Source organism: Salvia miltiorrhiza, chromosome 4 (genome assembly GCF_028751815.1).
Source record: "Salvia miltiorrhiza cultivar Shanhuang (shh) chromosome 4, IMPLAD_Smil_shh, whole genome shotgun sequence".
In the NCBI taxonomy this organism is placed as follows: Eukaryota; Viridiplantae; Streptophyta; class Magnoliopsida; order Lamiales; family Lamiaceae; genus Salvia; species Salvia miltiorrhiza.
The window spans coordinates 24153917-24179743 of NC_080390.1; the positions used below are offsets into that span (position 1 = coordinate 24153917).

The 25827-nt window shown below is 38.2% G+C and overlaps 2 protein-coding genes across 9 annotated transcripts; one reads left to right on the forward strand and one right to left on the reverse strand.

Moving 5' to 3' along the window:
• The first annotated feature begins 2766 nt into the window (after positions 1-2766).
• LOC131019503 (probable DNA helicase MCM9) lies at positions 2767-13417 on the forward strand. Of its 8 annotated transcripts, none has more exons than XM_057948050.1 (23): positions 2767-2914; positions 3688-3840; positions 3954-4056; positions 4198-4297; positions 4400-4538; positions 4841-4891; positions 5005-5071; positions 5549-5714; positions 5804-5903; positions 7115-7212; positions 7295-7360; positions 7465-7557; positions 7794-7910; positions 8073-8145; positions 8374-8454; positions 8772-8838; positions 9401-9482; positions 9648-9769; positions 10137-10204; positions 11104-11213; positions 11299-11346; positions 11418-11570; positions 12194-13417. In XM_057948050.1, the coding sequence occupies exons 2-23, from the start codon at positions 3719-3721 to the stop codon at positions 12271-12273; spliced, it is 2106 nt and encodes a 701-aa protein (XP_057804033.1). In that variant the 5' UTR covers positions 2767-2914; positions 3688-3718; the 3' UTR covers positions 12274-13417. The 8 variants fall into 8 exon arrangements, with proteins under 8 accessions (XP_057804033.1, XP_057804030.1, XP_057804031.1 ...); XM_057948047.1 differs by lacking the exon at positions 2767-2914 and having other exon boundaries at positions 3633-3840; positions 12194-12312; positions 13001-13417; XM_057948048.1 differs by lacking the exon at positions 2767-2914 and having other exon boundaries at positions 3633-3840; positions 12194-12312; positions 13010-13417.
• A 4165-nt stretch (positions 13418-17582) lies between these two features.
• On the reverse strand, positions 17583-25582 carry LOC131023182 (uncharacterized). Its single transcript, XM_057952728.1, has 5 exons — positions 25524-25582; positions 20246-20483; positions 20112-20160; positions 18441-18519; positions 17583-17863 (listed from the first exon to the last, which is right to left on the reverse strand). The coding sequence occupies exons 1-5, from the start codon at positions 25580-25582 to the stop codon at positions 17845-17847; spliced, it is 444 nt and encodes a 147-aa protein (XP_057808711.1). The 3' UTR covers positions 17583-17844.
• Between the last annotated feature and the right edge of the window lie 245 nt (positions 25583-25827).

Below are 25827 nucleotides of genomic sequence, written 5' to 3' on the forward strand. Positions count from 1 at the left end.
ACACATGGGCTGAGAGTCCCAAAGGGTATACCAATATCTCAACAATTTTTATGTGAAAACAAGTAATATACACGTTATGTTCTAGTCTAACCGGGCTTGTTCATGTAAATTCTATAGGGAACTATTATTTGGTAGATAATGGCTATGCTAATAGTGAAGGATTCTTGGCCCCATACAAATGAGTCTACTACCATTTGAAGGAACGGAGTCCGACTTGTGCAAGACCCAAAACGCGGAGGAAATGTTTAACCTAAGGCATGCTAGAGCACGCAATGCTATCGAGCGTGCATTAGGGATAATGAAGATGCGACGGGGGATCCTGTGGAGTACCACGTACTACCCAATCAAAATTCAAACTAGATTAATATATAATGACCTGTTTTCTCATTAATAACTTCATCCGATCCGAAATGACCGTCGATCCATTAGAGCAACAGTTTGACATTCTTTTTAAAGAGAATGATAATATAAGCTGAGCACGACGAATGTGTTGGTACAATTGAGTCATCACAAGCGTGGAATGCAAAGAGGGATTCTATAGTGAACGGGATATGACAACATTACTTACTTAGGGCTGTATACAAACTGAGCCGAGCCGAATACCTCCAGACTAGGGCTCGGTTCGTGAAAATTTAGCTCGACTCGAGTTAAGCTCGAGCTCGAATTCGAGCTTTAAAATGAGCTCGAGCTCGACTCGCCTATATAATACTCTCGAGTTTAGTTCGAATTCGACTCGTTAATTATTCGTTTATCTCGAGCTCGACTCGAATTTGGCTCAAATTTTGAGCTCAATTTCAAATTCAGGCTCGAATTCGAGCTCGGTTCGAATTATTTATATATTAAGGTTTCATTAAAATAAAAAATTATAATTATTCATATATTTCTAAACTATTTATAAGTCATAATTTATAATTTATTTTTAATAAATAGATAATTTGTCAAGTTAGTTGTAAATTATATTTTTAATTATGACAATTATTTTCATTATTCAAAAAATATTTAACAAATGAAATATATAAAATTATTATTTAATGAATATATTCGCGAGCCTATTCGAAAATATATCTGTGATCATAGACTATTCGTGAGCCTTTTCGGAACCTATTTGCAAATAGGCTCGCGAAGGTACGAGCCGAACATGTTCGCGAGCTCACGAGTCGAGCATGTACAAGCTCAAGTTCGGCTCAATAATTTTATCGAGCTCGAATTCGGCTCGTTTAAAAAATGAACGAATTTCAAACGAGCTTTTTTCGAGCCGAGTCCTGAATAGTTCGCGAACGGCTTGGTTCATTTACAGCCCTGTCAGTACTTAAGAACAAATTGAGGCCTGCATGAGTACATTAAAGACTGAAAACGATATGAATGTATTGATAAACCATACACTATTTGGTTGTAAATGAATATATGATGTTCTTATTTTCAGTTGTATATGAATGAAAACATGTTGCATTTATTATTCGTTGGTTTTTTTATCTTTTACCTTTTGTTTTATGATTTATGCACAATTTGTGTTCAAATGCTTGTTATACTTGTGTCGGGACACATCCGTGATACTTTAGTGCTCTGTATCGCATTCTTTGACCATCTTTAACACTTCTTTTTACATGTGATTCGTTGCTTATCTCAACAGGGCAATGGAAATATGCGAGGACGACATGAAGAACATCCCATAGTGTCAATGTGGTAATGGATGGATGCGTCTATTGCATGCTGGACAAACTGCACGTTTTGGGAGCTCAGTACGCATTGTTAGACACTTGTAATAGTACGTGCTCGGGTGCAGTGCAGTCTTTCCAGCAATGTAATACTAGAAATGCTGCATTGGTTTGTCCTTTGAGTCTTTAAAAAGGAATGTCCTTCGAGTATAACTTGGACTTGCTTTTTCTATTGCCATCATTGTCCAAGCTTGCACATGAACTATCAGAATCGACTTCTTCATAATCAAACATAAATGTCCCTGCTATATAATCACGTACAACTATTTTCCTTTTCTCTTTAGGTGCTCTAGCCTTTATTTTAATTCGGTTGGTTCTCACCTACCTTCTTGCTTCAAGAAATTCCTCATCCTCATCACAAAAGTCTGTTTCTTCCATCCCATCATCAGTTTCACCATCATCTTCCAAAACTGTGATGTCTACTTCATATTCTGAATCTTCGCTCCCATATCCTTATTCAATTCCATCAATAGTAGGCTCCCCTTCTTCTTCCACCTTTTCTTTACCCTCATCTCCTTTAATAACTTCTTCAGTAGCTTATTTCTTACACTTACGAAAAATTTCCAATACCTTTGCTTTATCATCTATAAATCTCATGGCCAGACTTACGAAATTAAAGGAATCTTCCTCAGGATCCACAAACAAAAACTTACTATTCCCCTTATCTCTAAATGCATATCTTCGGATTTCGTTATACCCCAATTTAGTACCCAACAACTTAGCCACAAATGCATCCTCCCATTCAAATATGTCATAGTCAGGAATATCAATATAATCTTGCCCTACATAAGACTTATCATTGACAAAACAACCACCACGCCACATTTTAAACAGAATACAAAGGGACGTCATTTTTGTGTGGAGAATATAAAAATAAAAGATATTCATTCACATGCTCATAATCAAATATAATTATGCAAAAGTTTATGTGAAATACTATTCAAATACCTCTAACTTTTGGAGTATTAGAAACAAGAATCTAAATCAGTGTGATGGCCATCACTTCGAGCACCATAACTGGATTAGATAAAATCAACTTGGAGCACAAATATTCAAGGAAAACATCATGTTAAATAGAGATTCTCCACTTATAACCCATTGAAAAAAGGGAAAAGACATTCTTAGGGTTCCAAACAACATAACATTTTGTAGAATTTGGACTCGCTAGTCGTCAATGGGATCAAATTCGCGAATTAAAGGTTAGGAAAGCTTCTTCTCTCGCGATTACCTTCGTCAATGGGATCGACTTCGCACAAGCTAGAAATTCATCTTCATCTTCTAATTCTTTTTTCCATTGTTAGAGTGACAAATTTTGATTTAGGGAATTTCTATAGTGCTACGCCGTTTTGCCTCTAGGTTTTAGTATGTTGCGTTTTTTTTTTTGGTTAAAATATAATATAACCGTAGATTCCATGTAGATTAATAAGTACACGTATGCAAACTCCAGCGTTCCACGTCAATTTTCGAGAGCCGAATTTTTTTATGGGACAATCAATTTTTTTTTGATAAGTTGGGTATCAATTTGATAATATCGTAAAGTTAGGACGATGGGGCATAAAGTGATGTTTATCCAATAAATTAACGATGGAGCATAAAGTGATGTTTATCCAATAAATTAACCTTTGCCTATGAGACATAACTCAAGTGGTAAAGTTGAGATACCCAAATACTCTCATTTTTGAGAGGTTTTAGGTTCAATTTGCTTTGCATGCATGAGGTGTAGTTATTTTTATTTTTGTGTGGGTAGTGGTTCCGCCTATGTGCGATTATTTTTTCATTTTTTTTGATAAATTACATAAATAAATAAATAAATTTTAAAGATCACCTGACGGAGGACTCGAACACGAGACAGACGCATACGTGCGAATGACTTATTCGACTATAAATCTCTTGTAATTCTAAAAAAAAAGAACAACCATTTTCAAAAAAATAAATTAACCTTTCCGCCAAACTCTCTGCGTCTCTCGCACAGTGACAGTCACAGACTCACAGAGGTGGTGGTAATGGAGAAGGAGAGAGGGCGCGACAAAGAAATGGCGGCATTTCTGATTAAACATCACTTGGAACAACTCCGAAGTATTATCCTCTCTTCCGATCCTCGCCTTCACTATCCTCTCCACGTTGAGTATGTTTATTCACTCTCGCGCTTCCTCACTCTATTCGATTTCTTGAATATAGAATTGCACTCAGCTCGTGCTGTGCCCTCTACTTGACAGTTTTACTTTAATTCTATAACAGTTTTGCTGAGTTAATGGAAGACAATCCACCATTGGCACACCTCATTTTCGAACACCCTAAGGAATTTCTACCTCTCTTCGATGATTCTGCTGTCTGGGCTCAGGTCTATTTTATACTCTACATCCGGTTTGTATAAACGATCACCATGAATTATAGGGTGTAAAACTGTTTGTTCAGTTATTACTTGAGTTTTACCTTAATGGGGCTTCTAATTTTTTCTGTGTTGTTTGAACTGAACCTAAAGAAAGTCATCTTTGAGGATTTTAAGAGAATGGAGAATGCTAGCATAAAGGCCTATGTACACGTTCGGATAAATTTCTCGGGTTCTCCTCTTGAATACCCTGGTTAGTCATTTTACTTGTTGTGTTGATTGCATATTGGATTGTTTTGATCCACCGCCTCTTTTGTATGAAAAAATCTATTTCTATATCCTCGAGTTTATGCAGAAACTTTTCCAAGTATTGGACGTGTGAGGGTAAAGCACCGTGGGATTCTTCTCACTCTCAAGGGCACAGTAATTAGGACTAGTGCAATCAAGATGATTGAAGGCGAGAAGATTTATGAGTGTAGAGTGTGCAAACACAGGTCTGATCTTTGTGGTTTCTTATGCTTGACTTCTTTTTTACTACATGTTGAGTAAAGTAATGATCACAATGATCACAAATCGTGTGAAAGTCATTTAGAACAAACCATACATCATAATAACTATGTTTTTAGATATGAAGGATATAAAGCATCTACATCCTTTTTGTTGCACAATTGTGCTTCTTTCATGGTTTGTTTAGGAATTTATATTAGGACACTTGATGTTCAGGTGTTACTATTTTTCTTGCCTCTTAGTTGGAACCTGATGCCTAGAAGTTACTAACTTCTTGTGTTTATATCAGGGACTTGAAGCTTAGAACTTCCTTGCTTTTGTGCATTCATGGCCTCCAACAGTTATTGATTACTTCTCATTAACTATTACTGCACTGTGCTTTCTGGAGCTTGTACATGACCTTCTTTTAACGTGGATCTAAACTAGTCAACTGAAACAAAAATTCATCTGTAGGTTCAAAGTCTATCCAGAGGTGGAAACCAGAAATTCCACAACCCGCCCTACGTTTTGCCCTTCTCAGGTATGTTCTAGCTATACTTATGTAGACTAGTTTACTGAAAGACAGGCACACTATTTTTAGTACTTACTATGAAGCCAAAGAAGTAATATGTTTCTGCCTTTTCTATTCCGTGACAAGCATCTTGTATTTGTGTCAGCTGTTTTCTAGCTGAAGGACCTTACAAGTTAACATGCATACTTTCTCCTTTTTTTGCCTTTATCTTGTGCAAGACCTAGGAACATACTGCTATGGTTAAACCTAAGCATAAGGGATAACTTGAACTCTTAAAGTATAAGCATTGCTATATCAAGACTACATTAGAATCATTTCTTTAGGTTATGCAAGCTTTCTACTGCCGAGCTTGGATAAGTGCAAGTATAGCTTGAAAATCGTAGAAAGAGTCCAGTTTGCATCCATAAGGATTGAAATTGCCAGAAAATTTTCCTGTTGTCTCTTAATCTTTGTTACATCATATGAGTTCTATGTTGTTCCTTGTAGAATTGTGAAAGCACACGGTTCCAGATAATAGAAGAAAGAAGCATATGTCATGATTATCAGGAAATTAAAATTCAAGAAAGCACACAAGTTTTAGGTGTTGGAGCTATCCCTCGCTCAATTCCTGTTATTATGAAGGATGATCTTGTTGACATTGTTAAAGCTGGAGGTACTTATTGAGACAATCTTATGTTCTACATCCATTTGAGGTATGCATTGATAAGCTTGTGTAGTCATGTTTTCTAATTTCCCTTTCAGATGATGTGATTGTTACTGGAGTTTTGACAGCTAAATGGTCCTCAGACATGAAGGACGTGCGCTGTGATCTTGATCCTGTACTGGTTGCTAATTACGTGAGGTAACATATATTGGCCCTCTCACATTCTCCTGTTTTGGCTCTTTTAGTGTAAGTCTAACATAACTTGCACAGTTAGGTAAGTCACAGATAAATGGAGCCACAAATTTCATCCTTTGTCTCCTCTCTCTATGTGAAGATCTATACTATGTTACTTGAGCTCGACTGTCATCTGCACTTTCCCCACAATCCTGTGGGCTTAAGCAGAGTGGGCACATTTAATAAGCTTGGATTGAGGATTTTTTTCCCGGGGGGTTTTCAATCTATCTTGAATGGTTAAGGTGGGGGTGTTTAGCTTTTATTGTTTTATTTTGCAACTATGTTGCTGGAGCAAAACATTATATGTAAAAGAAACTGGTTAAAACCAGAACCAGTTAACGCAATTTTGGAACTTCAAGATTATCCTCACTAAAAGACATATTTCCAACTTAGTTGCAAGATCCAACTCAAGATATAATGGTCAAGGGTTTGACTCAAAGAAGCCAAACTGTGTCAATCTTGTCATAAGGTGAAACGATTTAAACATTAGCACATACTGCAAATTGAGTGTTGTCATAGGCTACACAATGATTTATGGTGGCATTAGACTTCAAAAGCTGAAGTAATCTACTTAACTTCCAATCACTACTATTCTTAGTTCATATATCTATCTATACATTAATTATTCTAGAGGATCCTAACGACCACCACTTTTCTCTGTTTCTGTTTTTAGCTGAATTTTAATTCGTAATACCGCTTCATGGTCATCAGACAATCATCTACTCTTTTTGTTTCTCCACGCTGTGGATTCTTCCTGGCTTTAGGGAGTAAAGACACCAAATGACTTTTGCTGAAATGCATATCAGAATGAACTGATGCTGATGAAATTGATGCAATAAGCAGATGCTTTTAATTATTTTCTCTTGAGTGGTAGAGAATTTTACCTATTATATGTTCAAAACCATAACTTGTTGATGTAAATAGTTATGGTCGTAGGTTATGCAGTCTTGATGACCTGTAAACAAGGAAATAGGGCTTGATATGGTAATACAGTTCCGTGTGATATGTCTATATGAATACATAAACTGCCTTCTCTTTATCATTAGAACCTTGAAAAAATGAAAATATGTTGGCTATTTTTTTGTTTTTTCCTTTCTCCCTTCTAAAACATTCCATCTCCTGGTCAAATCTTTTTGGGCCTTGTAACATTTTCTTGATTTATTTACACCTTTCAGGAGGATGAATGAGTTAAAGTCAGATGTTGATATTCCTAATGACATCATTTTGAAATTCAAAAACTTCTGGACGGATTTCAAGGACACCCCATTGAGAGGTATAAAATGCCATTGTCCCTGCCATATTCTATTCACTGCTCGACTTCTTTAAGTTTGATATGTCCATTATCAACTGCGTAGGAAGAAATGCCATTCTTCGAGGTATCTGCCCACAGATTTTTGGACTCTTTACAGTCAAGCTTGCAGGTAATGAGTTTTATTTAGTCCTCCAGTGATTTGAAACATTAAAAATTTAGCTGCTTTAAATATAACTAGACTTTTCTTCCTGCTGAAATTTCTATTTCATTTAGTTGCGCTAACGCTTATTGGAGGTGTTCAACATGTTGATGCTTCTGGAACAAAGATCCGAGGGGAGTCTCATTTGCTTTTGGTGGGAGATCCTGGTAAAATATGGAATTCAGCATTGTTTGATTTATATTCTTGTGCTTGCCAGCTAACTTGTTTGCTTCTATTTGATCAATCTACTTGATCTATAAATCTCCTGTTCAAGATACAATGTTGACATCCTTTTAGAATTACTTAATAATTCTTCTTATTCTAGCAAGGAATTGGGTGGATGAACCTTGGATAAAGTTAGTTTTCCGAGTTTGAAAGATGTCTAATTACTTGATTTTACTAGGCACAGGAAAGTCTCAGTTCCTAAAATTTTCTGCAAAGTTGAGCAATAGATCTGTAATTACCACTGGGCTAGGGAGCACTAGTGCTGGACTGACTGTCACTGCAGTCAAAGATGGAGGTAGTGCTAATACTTCTGGCTGTTATTCTTCTTGAACTTTTATTTTGCTTTTCCTGTGCACCTATAATTAACTGGATGTTTCTTATCAATTTCTCCAATATATCAGTGTATATATTTTACATTTCACCACTGTGCTAAATCATATTAATGAATTACTGACAGGGGAATGGATGTTGGAAGCTGGAGCCCTAGTGTTAGCAGATGGTGGTCTTTGTTGTATAGATGAGTTTGACAGGTAGAACTTGTGAGATCTTTCTTTCCTTAATTAAGTTAGTGTTGGTATTGCATTTTATCCACTATTAGGTTTCTGCATTTTATCTTGAGCAATTTTTTTTTGGCCATTTTGGTAGTTTTTTTTTTTTTCAAACTTTAAAAATAGTAACCCCCCTCCCCACCCCAATAATCCTTTTGAACCTTTGACTTCACTTTTATTCATTGAAACTGAGATAATTCAATTTGAGAGCTGCCTGAGATGGATGGGAGGCGGAGAGGGCACAAGCGCCATAGCAGGAAATGTTCGAAAGGAGGAGGGTGGTGGCAGCTGGTACCATTTATGTCCTTTCACATATAAAGTGGCTAAAAATAATTATGTTCTTAAGTTTGTGGCAAAAAAAAAAAAAAAAATCACTATCCAAAACTGTTTTTCGATATTATCACTTTTTTGTTTCGTGGAGGTATCCATCTGGTTTCTTAAACTGTATTTTTATATCAAACAACCTAGCTACCGTTTGGTGTCATATTCACTAATGTTAGTCAAGTTGACTTTTTTTCAATGATACTAACTAGCTCCCCCCCTCCCGCTTTTTTGTCCTGCAAGATAGGTAGGTTTTTGAGTTACTATACTAACATATTCTCTTATAGCATGAGGGAACATGATAGGGCAACTATTCATGAAGCTATGGAGCAGCAAACCATAAGTGTGGCCAAGGTATATTTATATCCTCTGCAGGTTATGTCTCATCTAACTGGTGGAGAAGTTTCCCATCTTTATATCTTTTGTGTCATGTTTGATCAGACACACACACACGTGTGTGGTATATATGTATATGGGATGCCTGACATGCAAACTTTATGACCCCAAAGTTTTTAATTTCTAGAAGTTAGTTGTGACTTATTCTAAATTTCTACTCCTTCCTTCCCACGAATCTTGACACGTTTGGTTTCGGAACGGGAATTAAGGAATTGTAGATTAGTGTTTTAAGTGTGTAGTTAATAAAGTATAAAAGTGATAAAGTAGGAGAGAGAAGGTAATAATTATTACCTTCTTTAGAAATGTGTCAAGATTCGTGGGACGGCCCAAAAAGGAATACGTGTCAAGATTCGTGGGACGGAGGGAGTAATAATTATTATGATGCACATCAACAATACTTTCATGAAACTTAAATTACCTAATATGTTTATTGTTATGTTTAATCCAGACTGGAGATAGAAGATTTTACCTTTCATATTTTTACCAATACGTAAGATGACAGTAATTGTAAAATCTTCAGGCTGGTCTTGTAACAACTCTCAGCACAAGAACAATTGTTTTTGGTGCAACAAATCCGAAGGGACAGTATGATCCAGACCAACGTATCCTTCTCCAAGTGGGGCCTTGACAATGTAGATGGTTAATAATATTTGTTCCAGTTTTTGTTGTCCAGTTCCTTGGAAAGTTCTTTTAGTTGATTTCAAAGATCTATAGCTATCCATTGAATTTTCTCCTTTGAGTTGTTTTTAATCTTTAACCTATGCTAGCACTATCTGTCAACACTGCACTCTCTGGACCCTTACTGAGCAGATTCGATATAGTTCTTGTCCTCTTAGATACAAAGAATCCACAGTGGGATGCAGTTGTTTCATCTCACATTCTTTATGAGGTAATAAATGTGATATTGTGTACGATAGCCCACTGTTCCACATGAAAGTGTGGAATGGTATATAAGAGTGGTTCAACCCTTTACCTTTGACCATGGTTTTGGGTTAAGGTAGGGCTCCCTAACTTATATGCCTAACAATTTGGTCCGACCTACCGGATCCGGATGTTTACGGGAGAGGGTTACCTGGGGAGAGTGTCCGCACGACTCCAGGGGCTCGAAAACGACCTGCCTGGGTCGATCGAAGGCTCCCCAAAGTAAGAGCCGTCCGTGGACGTCCGGTGTTAATAGGGGATATCATTTTAATTGGGTCATGAAGCAATTAAGTGTATTCCGTATTGTGTATTTCTTCATTGAACTTTATTTGCAGTCTGAACAGCAGAAAGGAAATCAGGATGAAAGTTTATCTGACATATGGTCTCTTACCATGCTTCGGAGGTAAGATATTATAGTAGCAATTTCAATTTTCAAGCGAAAATTTGTATCTACTCTCTCGATCTGCTTTTTAATGTTAGGACACTGTATTATCAATGATATACATTTCCTGTTTTTTTAACTCCAGAGTTCGTTTGTTTCCATCCATGTACCATGTTGTTCCTTTACAATTTGTGGCATGTACTAGCTGCACTATTTTTAATTCTATTCTCATTTTTGCTGATCTCATTTCATATTGGGTATTCTCTTATAATTGTCGTCGGCTAATGATTCATCTTCTCAACATGATGCATAAAATACATGGTATTTGGGCACCTTTGTGAAAATGTTTTCATATGACTGCCATCTGATAGAGTGAAGGGTGAATACAGAAATAAAGAAACGCTTGCATCAGTAGAATGTTTGAGTGAAACTGAATGGAAACACAATGAAGTGCTCAGGCTATGCCTGCCAGCAACAATTGCCGATAATTGAATCCAAAAGAGAACCTTAGACCGATAACTGTCCAGCAGAAAAGCTGCCGCCAAACTCTAATAACGGAAATCCCAACCCTACTAACTCCAATAAAGCATATGTATGCTCTCTAACACTCAGGCCCATGCAAGGGGCCAATAATTCAATGAACCAACAGACTCAATAATAAAACAATTGACTAACTACTACTGATAATAAATGATAAAAAAACCTATTTGGAGAGCTCCAAAACATCGGCAATGAAATCTGTGGCATGTCAACACCCAACTTTATTAAAAAAACTGCTTTTAGAACCAAGTGTGGGTGCTATATCTTTCATGTCATGTTGCTAAGTGTCTAATATGACTGTCCTTTGATTCAGTAATAACCTTATTTGTTTCATTTGGAAGAACGGCTATAACATGGAAATAGAGCGACTTTGCTTTCAGGTATATTCATTTCGTGAAAGGATATTTCAGACCCGTCCTTACAAAGGAGGCTGAAAAGGTCATATCAAGCTATTATCAACTCCAAAGACGGTCTGCGACTCAAAATGCAGGTCTTGCATACTCAACTATATAGGTTACTTTATGGCATCTCTGTTCTTTTTCCTTGTTATTGGTTTAACTAGAATACGGTCACAGCCAGGACAACTGTCCGGATGCTGGAAAGTTTGATTCGCCTTGCTCAAGGTAAGTACTTGGTACACTTCAGTGTCTGATATTTTTCTTTCATTCACACTCAAACTTGTCATTGTTTGTAGCACATGCAAGGCTGATGTTCAGAAATGAAGTCACTCGGTTGGATGCAATCACTGCTATATTATGTATTGAGTCATCCATGACTACCTCAGCAATTGTGGACAGTGTTGGGAATGCACTGCATTCCAATTTTATGGACAACCCTGATCAAGAATGTATCCTTAATTTCTTCCCATAATTCCATATGCATGCTGAGAATTTCAGGACAATCTGAAGTGATGCAATGATATATATATATAGACACACACACACACACACACACACACACACACACACACACAATATTCTTAACTATTAAACTTTGAGATTTTGACAGACACGATCGAGGAGGTTTTTTTTTCCCAAAAAATATATGTGCATGAAATAATATGCATACTAGTCGACATATAACTTGCAGGATCTTATGCCGATCCTTTTTGGAAATGTATGTGTACATGAATTTGTGCTTGTTGAATAGTGAATAGATGATTCTACAGTTCATCACACTTCAAGGACTATGGTAGCAGTTTTAACTGCTTGGGCAGTCTGAGTCTATCAGTTCAATGATGCATCATTTTCTTTTGACAGGTTAATATTCTTAACTAGTTTAGTTTAATTGAGGTAAGCTGGGTATGTGCCTGCAGGCAGCAGCTATAATATTTCAAAACTTCAAATATGATCACAATCGATTTTGTTTGTTTATAATTGGATGTTGAAAAGCATTTCTCATGTAATACTAGCTAAAATTGGATCTCCATGTTAAAATAGCTTTTGGCCATTCCTGACTAAAGCACTACAGATGCCAAGCAAGAAAGGCTCATCCTTCAGAAACTGAGTTGCATCGATGATTTTCCTGAGATAGATACTGCTGAAGGGTGACATGCTGCCTGGATCTGGTTTGCTATTTGTGCTAAAAAGGTAATAAGATCTCGTTTCCCATCTATACACCTCTTCCCATATACAAATGATTCATTGGTTCCACATTTTATTTATCATGGTTAGTTTATGAAATTCAAATTATTGGTCTGCATGTGTTCTTCCAAACTGTCCATCTTTGATTTCTAAATTAGGGATATTAAATTTACGAACTTCAGAGGTTTTTTGGTTTGCACACTTTTTTCTTCCTGAACACAAATACTTGATGTTTCAATTTTTCTGATTTTGCATACAATTTAAATTTCCCCAAATCAAAGCTGAGCTGACAGTTGAAAATTCCAACATCGCCAAATCGGCCATGAGAAAAAACATACTTTCTCGACGATAATCTTGAAATTTGCCCCTCAATTTGGTCATGAATAATTTCTTGAACTCATCGTGAATTCCCTTCAATCTGCCTTAGTTCCTCTCAGTCGAATAATTTATGGATTTAAAACTCATATTAAGTTATAAACGACATTTTGGTGTGTTGCAATATTGTGTCGTGTTTTCCTTTGCCGATTTGGCCACGTTGAAATTTCAGAGTACCAACCCAATTTCGATCGGGGAAAATTCAAAATCGTGTACAAAATCAGAAAAATTGAACGGTTGAGTATTTTTTTATTGAAAATAAAAGATCGTATGCAATTATAGAAAACCTACAAAGTTTGTGTATTTATAAAAAAAATAGCCCTCGCAGTTAACACATACTTCGTAGAATCCACAAAGCTGTGCATGTCTGTTTCAAGAAAACTTGTGATAGTCCATCTGTTCAATTGTAAAATTTCGGAGAGGGAGAAGGAGAGCAGAAAGTTCGAAGGTTAAGCATGGTTGGGATTAATGTGGCTAATTCGAGAGGCATCATTGTATAGCATAATATTCAGCTCGTGATTGGCATTGAAAGATCCGGTGATCCATGCTCTCTGAAATGTATGCTGAGGTTTGGCTCTCTAGTTCTTATATATTTAAATGATGGGTAAATTTATATACATATTATAATTTTTACTTTGTACTCACCAACATCTATACAATGTATTGTCATTTCCAAATTGGCTATTTTGAACTTTGACCCTATAATGGTTTAAGTCGAATTTTAAAATATTATAAATATAATTTGTACTTATGTGTTCATTTAACAACTCGAGTCACGAGTTATGGACAATTTAAGAGAGTTTTTATTGGTTTTTTAGCATTTTTTTAAGTTGCTTGTAGGCGTATAATTGGTTTTTATGTTGAATCTTGAAGACATATTAGCTCAAGTTGGCCAAACATTGTGATTCTAAATATTTATTGAACAATAGAGATAACCACTTTCTCTGCCCCCAATTTAGTGCTTCCTTCGTTCCATTAGAATAAACTTGTTTTTCATTTTAGGGTATACTACTAGAATAAGCTCAGTTTCCAGGGTGAAAAAAATGTACTTAAAATATTTAATTGGTGTGGTTCACACCATTTTTCCCCTTAAAACTTTCTTAATCTTCGTGATCAAAAGAATTGAGCCTATTCTAGTGAGAGTACTTATTTGAGAATGTCACGTGTTTTAATAAAATGCTTGAATGTGTTGTGGGTAGAATAAGGGTTCCACTTTTATGAAAGTGTTAAAGTAATTAAAGTGGAGTAAATGGTCTACATTTTATAAGATTGTGTGGAGTACTTTTATTAAAAATAAAAGCAAAAACCTACAAATAAATACCACAACATAAAACTAATAAGTTATATATCTTCTCTTTAAAACTCATTTTTTTGTATGATTTTGTAAAATGACTAAACTACCCCTTAAGGTTCCCACCACTTTTCAAAAGAGTCAACACATTCTCTCTCCATTTTTTGCACAACCTGACACGCACCCACGATCGTGGATACGTGTCCATGATCGTAACTTACTATCGTGAGCACGATGGGCCATGATCTCCGGAGTGTCATGAGATAGGCATTTAATAAAGTTTGTAAGTAAGAGGTTGTTGGTGGTAGTAATAGTGTGAGACTTGTTTAACAAAAGATAAGTTCATAACATTTTACAAAAAAAAAAAAAAAAAAAAAAAAATCACAAAAAAGAAAATCAAAATCCTCATAATAGAATTTGAAACATCAACTAAAAGAAAAGAAGAAAACTTCAAGGGAGGCGCCTTCGTGGTTCTCACTTCATATAAAGGTATGCATAATGTGTCTACTAGTCGAAAAATGAATTATTAAAAATACGATCTTAAGGTCACTATGGTGGATATGGTAGGTGCCCACGATGGTGTTCTTAACCTCACGATGGTAATTTTATCCTCGTCTTTCATGATTGTTTAGTTGTTTAAAGATTTTGATTTCATGTAAACACATATGTTGATCGTGAATATTGTTTATTTTGTTTCAAATAGGTTGCACATGATTTTAAGTTTCAATGTCACATTATTATGGTCACATTAGAATTTTATTAAGCTTTAGCAGTCCCCACGATCGCTGCCAGCAACCATGCGCACGATGGAGCTCACCATCGTGACACGATGGTGTGTTCCATCGTGTCCATGATGGTTGGTGACGATGGTCTCCATCGTGCCCTCGGTCGTTGGTCACGATGGTGAGTTCCATCGTGCCCACGGTCGCTGGCAGCGATCATGGAATTGGTAGACGAAGCTCTGAAAGTTCTTTTGATGGTTTGTTGACAATTAATTATGTTTTGTTAATATTGGATGTCGGTGTGACGCATTATGATACATTATGGCGATCGTTGGGAGCGATCAACATATATAGAATGGGAGTTCTTTGTTGGTTATATTGATTCCGACACAATTAATCGTGCTAACTTCGTTGAACTTATTAGAGAGGATTTGTGAGATCGAAAAAAGACCGAATATGCGTTATAGTATTTCACAAACATTAACGACATAAAAGCAAAAGTCCTATTGAGGGGCGATATGGAGTTGCTTCGATGGTTGGCGGATCCTAGATAAGATCCAGAGGTTTATGTAATTGAGAACGACGACACTTTCAGCCCCGAGATTAATGTGAGCCGTAGCACTGGGAGAGGTAGTACCTCGGGTGTAAATCACAATAATATAGATTAAAGAATGTCGTATCATGTGGAAGATGATGAAGATCAGTTTGATGAGGATTATGAAGAAGATGAAGCGGTGTCTACATATGAAGACGAAGTGGAAGATCGTTGCAAAAAGTTGCTTGATTCAATAAAAGGTGAATTTTTTCCTTGGGCTGAACAGCTGACACAAATGAATAGGCTTATGGGGCAACGACATTTTTAATCGGATTATTAGTCTGCAAGCGATGTTGAGCATGAACGTTCCTTGCTGTAGGAAAGTTCAAGTTAGGGGTCATATTTCGATTCAAGTCCCAGTTGATGATAGCTGTAGAAAAGTATCGTTTGGAGCATTAATTAGAGTGTGCAACTGATCGTTCTGCAGATTTCGGTGCAGTGTACATCTGCAGGAATGGTAGAAAGAATTGCACTTTTAGATTATGTGTTGTAGAGGGTGCAACTCTTTGGAGAATTAGTAAGCTGACATTGGATCACATCTGTCTCGTGGATTTGAATCGTGCTACTACAACATGGTTTGTGAGTGGCCAAGTGGCTATATTATTTTGCTAAAACATTAATTGATGAGATGGTCGTTTTGAGGCCAAAGTAGATGATAGCAGAGATGCGTAGCAAATATAGCGTTGAAATGCATATTGCTTCACAGTTCGAACTAGACAGCTGGCGGTAAAGAGAACGTATGGTGACTTCAATATGTCATATCAATAGCTCCCGTCGTATCTGTATTTGTTGAAACAGCGTAATCTAGGGATTATTTATGATTTGCAGACGATTCATGAGGGAGTGTTCTGCCATATCTTTGTTACACTAGAACAAAGTATTTGAGTATTTGAGCAGTATCTTCGACCGATGATTATAATAGATGGGGGACTCAGCTCAAAGGAAAGAACAGATGAGTGTTATTTGTCGTTGTGACAAAGGATGAAAACGAACAATTGTTCCCCTAACAATTGACCTGGGTCTGATAAAGAACGATGAGTTCTGAACTTATTTTCTCTATAATCCATGCAGATGCTATAATCCTCCAGAAGATTTATTAATTGTGAGTGACCAACGTAAGAGCATTAGGAATGCAGTTTAAGCCGTGTATCCAAATGCATTACATGGGTTATTTTTTCACCATGTGTTGACAAATCAAACGCCCTATGAAGCAGCATATTCTTATTGTCACGAAGAGTTCAAAAATTTCTTTTCATTGCTGCATGTTGCAAGTCCTAATGGAGCTCATCAACGACTTTCTCAAATTAGATCGCAGAGGTGGGTTAGCTCAAAGTGTCTATTACGACGCTGAATGCTTGAACTCTCGGTTGTGGTAGGGTAGGCGTTTACCAATGTGGTCCCTACTTAAATCATTTCGCACACTTTTGGAGGATTGGTTTGATGAGCAACGTACAGAGCAACAAAATCGGGAGATCATGTGTTGACGGTGTCTACTTTCAACAAGCTTTCTAATTCTGTGCAAGCGAGTCTTTCTCTTCCTGTTCAAGCCACCATCGTACATGTGATTGTCGAGAATGTGATGGGGATAAGATTCCATGTAAGCATGTTGTTGCCGCTAAAAGGTAAAATAATAAATTATTTTATATAATTTCTTTTTAATTCATTATAAAACAAAATTATATTCCCTTCGTCCCAGCTTTTAGTATCCAACTTTCCTTTTTTGGTCGTCTCACATTTTAGTATCCATTTCTATTTTATCTGTGTTGGTTCGCCAACTATAAATGAAATCGCGCGAATTCTGTAACAGCCCGGCTCCAGAGTTGACGGCTGTCCCCACAGACCATACGAGTCTTTTCTAGCGTGTTTTGTCCTCACTCGCACGCTCCCTGAGAAACTTCCCAGGGGGTCACCCATCCTGGAATTGCTCCAAGCCAAGCACGCTTAACCTTGGAGTTTCTTCCGTGTGGGCACCAGAAAAGAAGATGCATCTTATTGATATGAGTAGCCCAATCAAATCCTTTAAGCTCTCCTCGAATATGCAGTCCCATACCTGCATATTCTCGGAATCCCTCTCGTTCGGGTGTGTTCCGGTTCATCCCTGTACCCCTCCGCTTAGAAGTCTTAACCGGAGCCGCTCTTTTTCCGTGCCTCTTTGCACCGGCGATCACTCCGTACTTCGTCCACGGGCGTCACAGGCCCACCAGCTTCCGCTTGGTTCGTCCCCGAACCAGTTCTGTCACACCCCAATTCTTGAATGAATAAATATAATCGAGGTGCAACTAATTCATAGAAATAAACAAGGAACAACCTTGTAAAAACCCGAAATAGGATAGAAAGTCGAGCTATGCCCCTTTGGATCACAAGTTTTGTTTCATGCTTCTGACAACCGACATTCATTGGCATAAATTAAGTAGTGAAGAGTCTAAGCTCGGTCAGATATATCATTTGAAATTTAACATGAAGATCTTAAGTTGGGAAAATAAAAGACTGATATGAGTAATTGCTACAGCGGAAGTCTAACATAGGAATTTATCGCTAGCCTCAGCTCCGTCCCGTCAGCACCAGCCAGCCAACCTGAAAACATTTGAAAGTATTTTTGGGCTAAGTACTAATGTACATAGTGGGCATGCATTTTCATAAACATTTCATATTTTCGTAAGAGCAGTTTATCCAATTATACTTGACATGACTTAGAAGGTTTTAAATTGAAAGAAGTACTTCTAAGCATGTTAAAACATTTTCTTTCATTTGTGCGCACATGTCACACTCCCTTTCTGTTACTCGCTGTGATCCCGGACCTTTTAGCCACCGACGGATCCATTACTCCTGCTTTACTTGGACTGAGGGCGTAACCCAGCCAAGCTCCCATTTGGGACCCAATGCTCCGGAACACATCCCGTTGAGCACCCTTATAACGCCTCATACATGATTAGTGCCCGAATGGAGATCAACCCACCGAGTCAGCTAATAGGTGTACACAATTCTCAAATAACGTGTTAGGTCAAGAGAGAACCTCGATCGATTAACTTATGTGAGCCTTAAACAGAGCAGAGTGCACAAAATATTTTATTGGATAAACAGTTTTCATTTCATGAAATATTTAGAGCTTAATAACTCAATCATACTTTGTACATTTGGAAAGTAAGCCCACCTGGATAGGCAAAGCCTGAAGATCATACACATAAAAACCTGTCTTGGGAAAGCAGCGCTAATCCCCCTGGTCACAAAGCCTACAAGAAATTCTATTCTTAATAGGTCTCGTGAAGCTAATCTTAAGTCATGGTGTAGTGCTTAATATTCTATGATTCACTTAGCCGGGTTTTTAAACTTTAATAAATAAATAATTGAAAACATTTCTCTTGAGTTAAGAACACCAACAATATTCTTACTCGTCTTTCTTTAATAATTGGAATTATAAATAAAACCAATTAAATCATAAATATTCTTATTGCAAAATATAATGCAAATCATGTCATGCTTAGCATATAATAAGTAATTTACTTAAAATATGCACATAATAATAATATAATATTATTATGCAAATCACCTTTAAAATAATTAATCAAACTAATTAAGTCTAATTAATTAAATTATGGACTACCCAAAATAATTAAATGTAAAGGCCAACTTCTTAAAAATTCGCAGCCCACAAAAATAAATAAACAAAGGCCCGAATACATTAAATAAACCCAGCCCATGATTTAAATAACATCTGCAGCCCAACAATTTAAATAAAAATGGCCCAACCGCCTCGGCCCATATAAGGAAATAATCCGGCCCAAAATAAAGAAATAAATCGGCCCAAATGAGAGCCCATCACCCAAACCTACATTTCTTCTTCCTCAAACTCACGCCGCTCCATCACACACGCATACAATCACAACTCACTCTCTCCCTCTTCACGCCAAACCCCTTTCTCCCTCATCCTCACTCATCAAACTGACCCGCCGCCACGGCTCCTTCCGGCGATAGTAGCCGTCGACCGACCTCCATCTCCCACTCTCTCTCACAAAGCTCCGCCGCCGCAGAGACTCGCCGGAGGAACAGCGGCGAGAAACCGCTGCCACCAGCAGCCAGCTCCCTCTGATCTCTCTCTCTCTCAACTGATCGTTCCTCCCTCTCAACTGTTCTTTCGTCTCTCCTCTGTCTCTCGGCCATCAGTTCCGCCGCCACGGCTTCGTCTCCGGTGAAGGGCGTCATCTCTGGTCACTTCTCCCTTGAATCCCGCTGTCACTCCCCCTGCTCTCTCTTTCCCCCTTGGCGACGACGAGCGCCGCCTCCCTCGACTGACCCCCATACCGACACCCTTCCCTTCAATATCCGGCGACCAGCAGCGGCTGCCATGGCCGCCTCTCCCTCAAAACTCCGGCCGACAGCAGCAGGAGAACCACCGCCGCCGACCGCATCTACCACCGCCATCATCTCAATCTTCCCTCAACTCATACACAAGTTCGACGCTCACCCACACAGACCATGACTCCCTCCCCATCTTCCGTCCTTGGCCGGACAGCAGCGGCAGGTCGCCGCCGTGCCCTGCCTCCCTCCATCTCTCGACTCTCTCTGCCGACAACCTCTGACCCAACTCGATACCCACAGACTCGACACAGCAGAATTGAAAACAAGGAAAAATCAAAGCTCAAGCAAAAGTTCTTTCTTCAAATATTTCATACTCTGTTCATGTAAAATATATAAACTCTATTCATTAGCATATACAATTATATGTGTTGAAATGGTGCTATGAATGTATGCGTGTCTTTTTTTTTTCTTCGCTTTTGACTCAATTAAAACTCAAGGAATTGGCATGAGGATTTAGAAGTAAAACCTTTTAGAAAGGTTTCGGTTAGGTCGGTTTGCTTGAATTTGTTTGGCCGCTGAAATTGATTCACAAATAGCTTAGTCATTGAAGTGGAGAGCTTGCTTTGTAAGAAGGTAATGAGTTTTGATTGAAATTCTTACCTTTGTCTTGGTGTTTCTTGTGAGAGTGAAAGATGATGAATTGCGTGAGGGTTTGTGATGAAATGGATGAGAATGACTAAAGTATGTCAATGAATTTGTAGAAGCATGGAGTGTGCTGTAATAGGTATAGTGCAAGGGATTGATGGTGATGTTGGTGGTGGAAGTGGGTGGTGATGTTGATGTTTTTTTTTTAAAAAATGGAGTAGGTGGAAGTAGGAGTAAAATAAAATAAAAAAGTCTTCTGGGTTGTACTATGAAAACTGTAATAATTCTTCAGGGTTTACTGACTAAAAGCTCGTGAAAATGCTTGAATGCTAAATTAAATAAATATGCAATGCATATAAATTCAATAACTAAATTTACAAATATTTTTGTAAATCATTTTTGTTGAAAAAAATAAATTCTTTTTCTTTATCTCCGGCGTGAATCATCTTAAATCTAAATTCAAAATTATTCTAAACTTAGCTCGAGGAAACAGGGTATTACATCCCTCCCTCCTTAAAAAAAATTTCGTCCCCGAAATTGCATACTTTGATAATCTAGCTGGGGATACTAGTCTTTCATTTCATTCATCTCTTTTGTGGCCTTTTCCATCCTGTGATGGTTCCACTACATGACGAGAACAATATTATTGTTTCATAAAACTTGAACCTTGCGATCAAGTATCTGGACTGATTTCTCTTCATAACTTTGGTCCTGACTAGGACTACTTTATCTAGCTTAATCAAATGCTTTTGATTAAACACATACTTTCTTAATTGAGAGACATGAAACACATTGTGTATGTCTCCAATACTGGGCGGCAATGCCAACCTATAGGCTACAGGGCCTATCTTATCTAGGATCTCAAAAGGTCCTATATAACGAGGTCGTAACTTGCCCCTCTTTCTGAAACGTATAACTCCCTTTGAGGGAGAAACTTTGAGGAAAACTCGATCCCCAACATTGAATTCTAACTTCGATCGGCGTTTATCGGCGTAAGACTTTTGTCTATCTTGAGCTTCTTTGATTCTTTGCTTGATGTGGTCGACCTTCTCAACCATCTTTTGGACCAGTTCATGACCCTACAGCTTTCTTTCACCCACTTCATCTTAGTAAAGTGATGAACTATATTTTCGGCCATACAAGGCCTCATATTTAGCCATTCCAATTGTTGCTTGATAACTGTTGTTATAAGCAAATTTTACAAGAGGTAACAAATCCTCCCAACTTCCACCTTTGTCTGCGACAATCGTTTGCAACATATCTTCTAGAATCTGAATCGTTCTTTCTGACTGCCCGTCAGTCTAAGGGTGGTACACTGTGCTGAAGTTCAGCTGAGTGCCTATTGCTTCTTGTAAACTTTTCCAGAAACGTTAGGTGAATCTGGTGTCACGATCTGACATGATAAATACAGGTACACCGTGAAGGCGTACTATCTCTTTGACATATAATTTTGCAAGTTTCTCCAATCCAAATGTCATTTGAATTGGTAGAAAGTGCGCTGTCTTTGATAATCGGTCTACTATGACTCTATATCTCTTTTCATTCTTGTTCACCAGAAAATTTTCTTTAAATTCTGGTGCATCTTTGTACTGCCTGGATGTGCAGTGTATGGAGTATCATGAGCCTTACTCATAATCTCATTCTTTAATTCTTCTTTGTGTGGCACACACAATCTTTCACCAAACATAAGTGCGTTATCATTTGCTTCAGTGAATCCTTTCGTTTCATTCGTTCTTGCCGCGAGACGCATCTTCTCCAAGAACCAATCTTCTCTTTGTGCTTTGCAAAATTCTTTCTCTCAAATCAGGTTTAGCTGTCAGTGCAGCTACATAACCCGATACTGAATCTGGGGATAAACAATCTCTAAACTGAGTGAGGCGAACTCACGAATCAGCTCCTTTTGTTGGGTAATGAAATACCCTAGCTTAGCCTTCGTCTTTCGACTCAAGGCGTCAGCTACTACATTCGCTTTTCCTGGATGGTAACTGATGGTGCAATCGTAATTCGAGCCATCTTCGTTGTCTCATGTTCAAATCCTTTTGCTCGAAGAAGTACTTCAAACTCTTATGATCTGTAAAGATCTCACACTTAACTCCATAGAGGTAGTGTCTCCAAATCTTCAGCGCGTGCACGACGGCTACTAGTTCTAAATCATGAGTCGGGTAGTTCAGCTCATGGGGCTTCAATTGACGAGACGTGTATGCTATCACTTTCTGATTTTGCATCAACACGCAACCCAATCCTAGTTTCGAGGCATCAGTGTACACCTCAAATTTTTCATTCTCCTATGGTATTGCTAACACTGGTGCAGTAGTCAGCCTAGTCTTGAGCTACTTAAAACTTTGTTTACAAGCTTCAGACCAAACATACTTAGTCCCTTTTCTTAAAAGTTGAGTCATTGGCCTAGCCAATTTCAAGAATCTTTCTATGAACCTTATGTTGTAACCTGCTGGACCGAGAAAGTTTTACTACACCATGACTTAAGATTAGATTCAAGGAGACCTATTAAGAATAGAATTTCTTGTAGGCTTTATGAACCAAGGGGATTAGCGCTGCTTTCCCAAGACGAGATTATGTGATTATGATCTTCAGGCTTTGCCTATCCAGGTGGGCTTACTTTCCAAATGTATAAAGTATGATTGAGTTATTAAGCTCTAAATGTTTCAATGAAATGCAAATTGTTTATTCTATTAAATGCAAACTGTTTATCCAATAAAATATTTTGTGCACTCTGCTCCGTTTAAGGCTCGCAACAATGAATCGATCGAGGTTCTCTCTTGACCTAACACGTTATTTGAGAATTGTGTACACCTATTAGCTGACCTGGTGGGTTGATCTCCATTGGGCACTAATCATGTATGAGGCGTTATAAGGGTGCTCGACGGGATGTGTTCCGGAGCATTGGGTCCCAAATGGAAACTTGGCTGGGTTACGCCCTCAGTCCAAGTAAAGCAGGAGTAATGGATCCGTCGGTGGCTAAAAGGTCCGGGATCACAGCGAGTAACGGAAAGGGAGTGTGACATGTGCGCACAAATGAAAGAAATTATTTTAACATGCTTAGAAGTTCTTTCAATTTAAAACCTTCTAAGTCATGTCAAGTATGATTGGATAAACTGTCTTTATGAAAATATGAAATGTTTATGAAAATGCATGCCCACTGAGTACATTAGTACTTAGCCCAAAAATACTTTCAAATGTTTTCAGGTTGGCTGGCCGGTGCTGACGGGACGGAGCTGAGGCTAGCGATAAATTCCTATGTTATACTTCCGCTGTAGCAATTACTCATATCAGTCTTTTGTTTTCTCAACTTAAGATCTTCATGTCTGTCACACCCCAATTCTTGAAGGAATAAACTATAATCGAGGTGCGACTAAAATCATAGAAATAAACAAGGGAAGAACCTTGTGAAATTCAGATAATAGGATAAAAGGTTGGGCAACGCCCTTTGAATGAAGAAAGATAGAAATCAAGTGATACTAATCAATCAACAACATTCTAAACTTCAGGATCACAAGTTTGATTTCGTGCTTCTGATAACCAACATTAAATATCATAGAGCTAGAAGTTGAGAGTCTACACTCGATAAGAAACATAATTCAGAATTTAACATAAAGGTCTTAAGATAGAGAAACATAAGACTAATAAGAGCTAATGCAACAGCGGAAGACAAAATACGGAGTTGAACCCTAGCCTCAGCTCTGCCTTGTCAGCACCGACCAATCAACCTGAAAACATTTGAAAGTAATTTTGGGCTAAGTACTAATGTACTTAGTGGGCTAGCATTTTTATAAACATTTCATAATCATAAGAGCAGTTTATCCAATTATACTTGACATGACTTAGAAGGTTTTAAATTGAAATAACTTCTAAGCATGTTAAAACATTTTATTATATTGCGCGCAATTGTCACACTCCCTTTCCGTTACTCGCTGTGATCCCGGACCTTTTAGCTACCGACGGATCCATTACTCCTGCTTTACTTGAACTGAGGGCGTAACCCAGTCAAGTTCCCATTTGGGACCCAATGCTCCGGAACACATCCCGTCGAGCACCCTTATAACGCCTCATACATGATTAGTGCCCGATGGAGATCAACCCACCAGGTCAGCTAATAGGTGTACACAATTCTCAAATAACGTGTTAGGTCAAGAGAGAACCTCGATCGATTAACTTATGCGAGCCTTAAACAGAGCAGAGTGCACAAAATATTTTATCGGATAAACAGTTTTCATTTCATTGAAACATTTAAGCTCAATAGCTAAACCATACATTTGGAAAATAAGCCCACCTGATTAGGCAATGCCTGTCGTTTAATCTTAACTCTGAATCGGTATAGCAGTGCTAATCCTCACGATCCACAAAGCCTACAAGAAATCTATAATCTTAATAGGTCTCATGAATCTAATCTTAAAGTCTTAGTGAGTGCACTTAACTACTATGATTCATCACGCCGGGTTTTCAAAATTTAATAGATAATAATTGAAAACTAAATTGCTGAGCTAAGGACACCAACAATATCCTTACTCAATTTACTCGGGTAATTGGATTTAATGAAAATCAATTTAAATCATGAGTACTTTTATTTGCAAAAATGCATATGCAAATTTATTTCAGGCTTAATCATATAATAAGTAATCACACTTAACATATGCACATAATAATAATGTAATATTATTATGCAAATTATTCTTTAAAATAATTAATCAAACTAATGATAGTCAAATTAATTAAATTAGTATAGCTCAAATAAATTAATAGAAGGCAGCCCAAAATTTTAAATAAATAAGGGCCCAGCTAAAATTTGAAAATGGCCCAACTGACTCGGCCCAAAACTCATAAAAATCGGCCCATTAAAATTTAAAACAAAGGCCCAACATTCAAATTAAAATCGGCCCAAGCAAATAAAAAAATGCAGCCCAAAACTAATTAATACCCGGCCCAAACACTCGGCCCAACCCTAGCCCAGCCCAACACCCATCTCCTTTCCCCTTATCAGCCGCACACACCTCACAAACACAAACACACACACACGCATACAGCAACATATGCGCAGCACTCTCCTCTCCCTCTCTCGGCTCCCTCTTCCCTCATCTCTCGCTCTTTTCCGGCGGCGGTAGCAGCGCCGCCTCCACCACCCGACCGCCGTCCCCTGACTCCCCTCTCCATCTTCGGTCGGGCAGCAGCAGGAGAAGCGGACTGCCGCCCAGCCTCCCTCTTCATCCTTCTCTCTTCCTTCCTCACCACCCTCGACTGTTCTCTCTCCCTCGACTGCTCTCTCGCCGCGGACGCTCACCGGAGGCGCAGCAGCGACGAGCTGCCGCCACCAACCACCGCTGAGCTCTCCACCTCCATCGTCTCTCTCTCAATTCTCATGGAATCAGCCCGGCGAGCAACCATGAAGGCCACCGCCTCCACGACACACCACTCTCTCTCATTCCCTTTCCAACTCAGTCCGGCGAACAGAAATGAAGTTGCCGCCGACCGTACCTTACTGAAACCGGCAGAAAACAGCCTCCAAGGCTGCCTCCGCCTCTCTCTCTCTCCTGTCTCCGGCTGCCGTCGCCCGTAGATCAGGTGACACCGCCTTCAACTCTCGC

Bases quoted from the DNA above. Each gene is read 5' to 3' on its own strand.
- LOC131019503 (XM_057948050.1), top strand. From the start codon at position 3,719: ATGGAGAAGGAGAGAGGGCGCGACAAAGAAATGGCGGCATTTCTGATT. The intron at 9,770-10,136 runs GTAATAAATGTG...CTTTATTTGCAG, and splicing joins CATCTCACATTCTTTATGAG to TCTGAACAGCAGAAAGGAAA. The intron at 11,347-11,417 runs GTAAGTACTTGG...CATTGTTTGTAG, and splicing joins TTTGATTCGCCTTGCTCAAG to CACATGCAAGGCTGATGTTC.
- LOC131023182 (XM_057952728.1), bottom strand. From the start codon at position 25,582: ATGGAGGTGGAGAGCTCAGCGGTGGTTGGTGGCGGCAGCTCGTCGCTG. The intron at 20,484-25,523 runs GTGAGCGTCCGC...ACAACCCAGAAG, and splicing joins TCGTCGCTGCTGCGCCTCCG to ACTTTTTTATTTTATTTTAC. The intron at 20,161-20,245 runs GTAAGAATTTCA...AATCAATTTCAG, and splicing joins CAAGAAACACCAAGACAAAG to CGGCCAAACAAATTCAAGCA.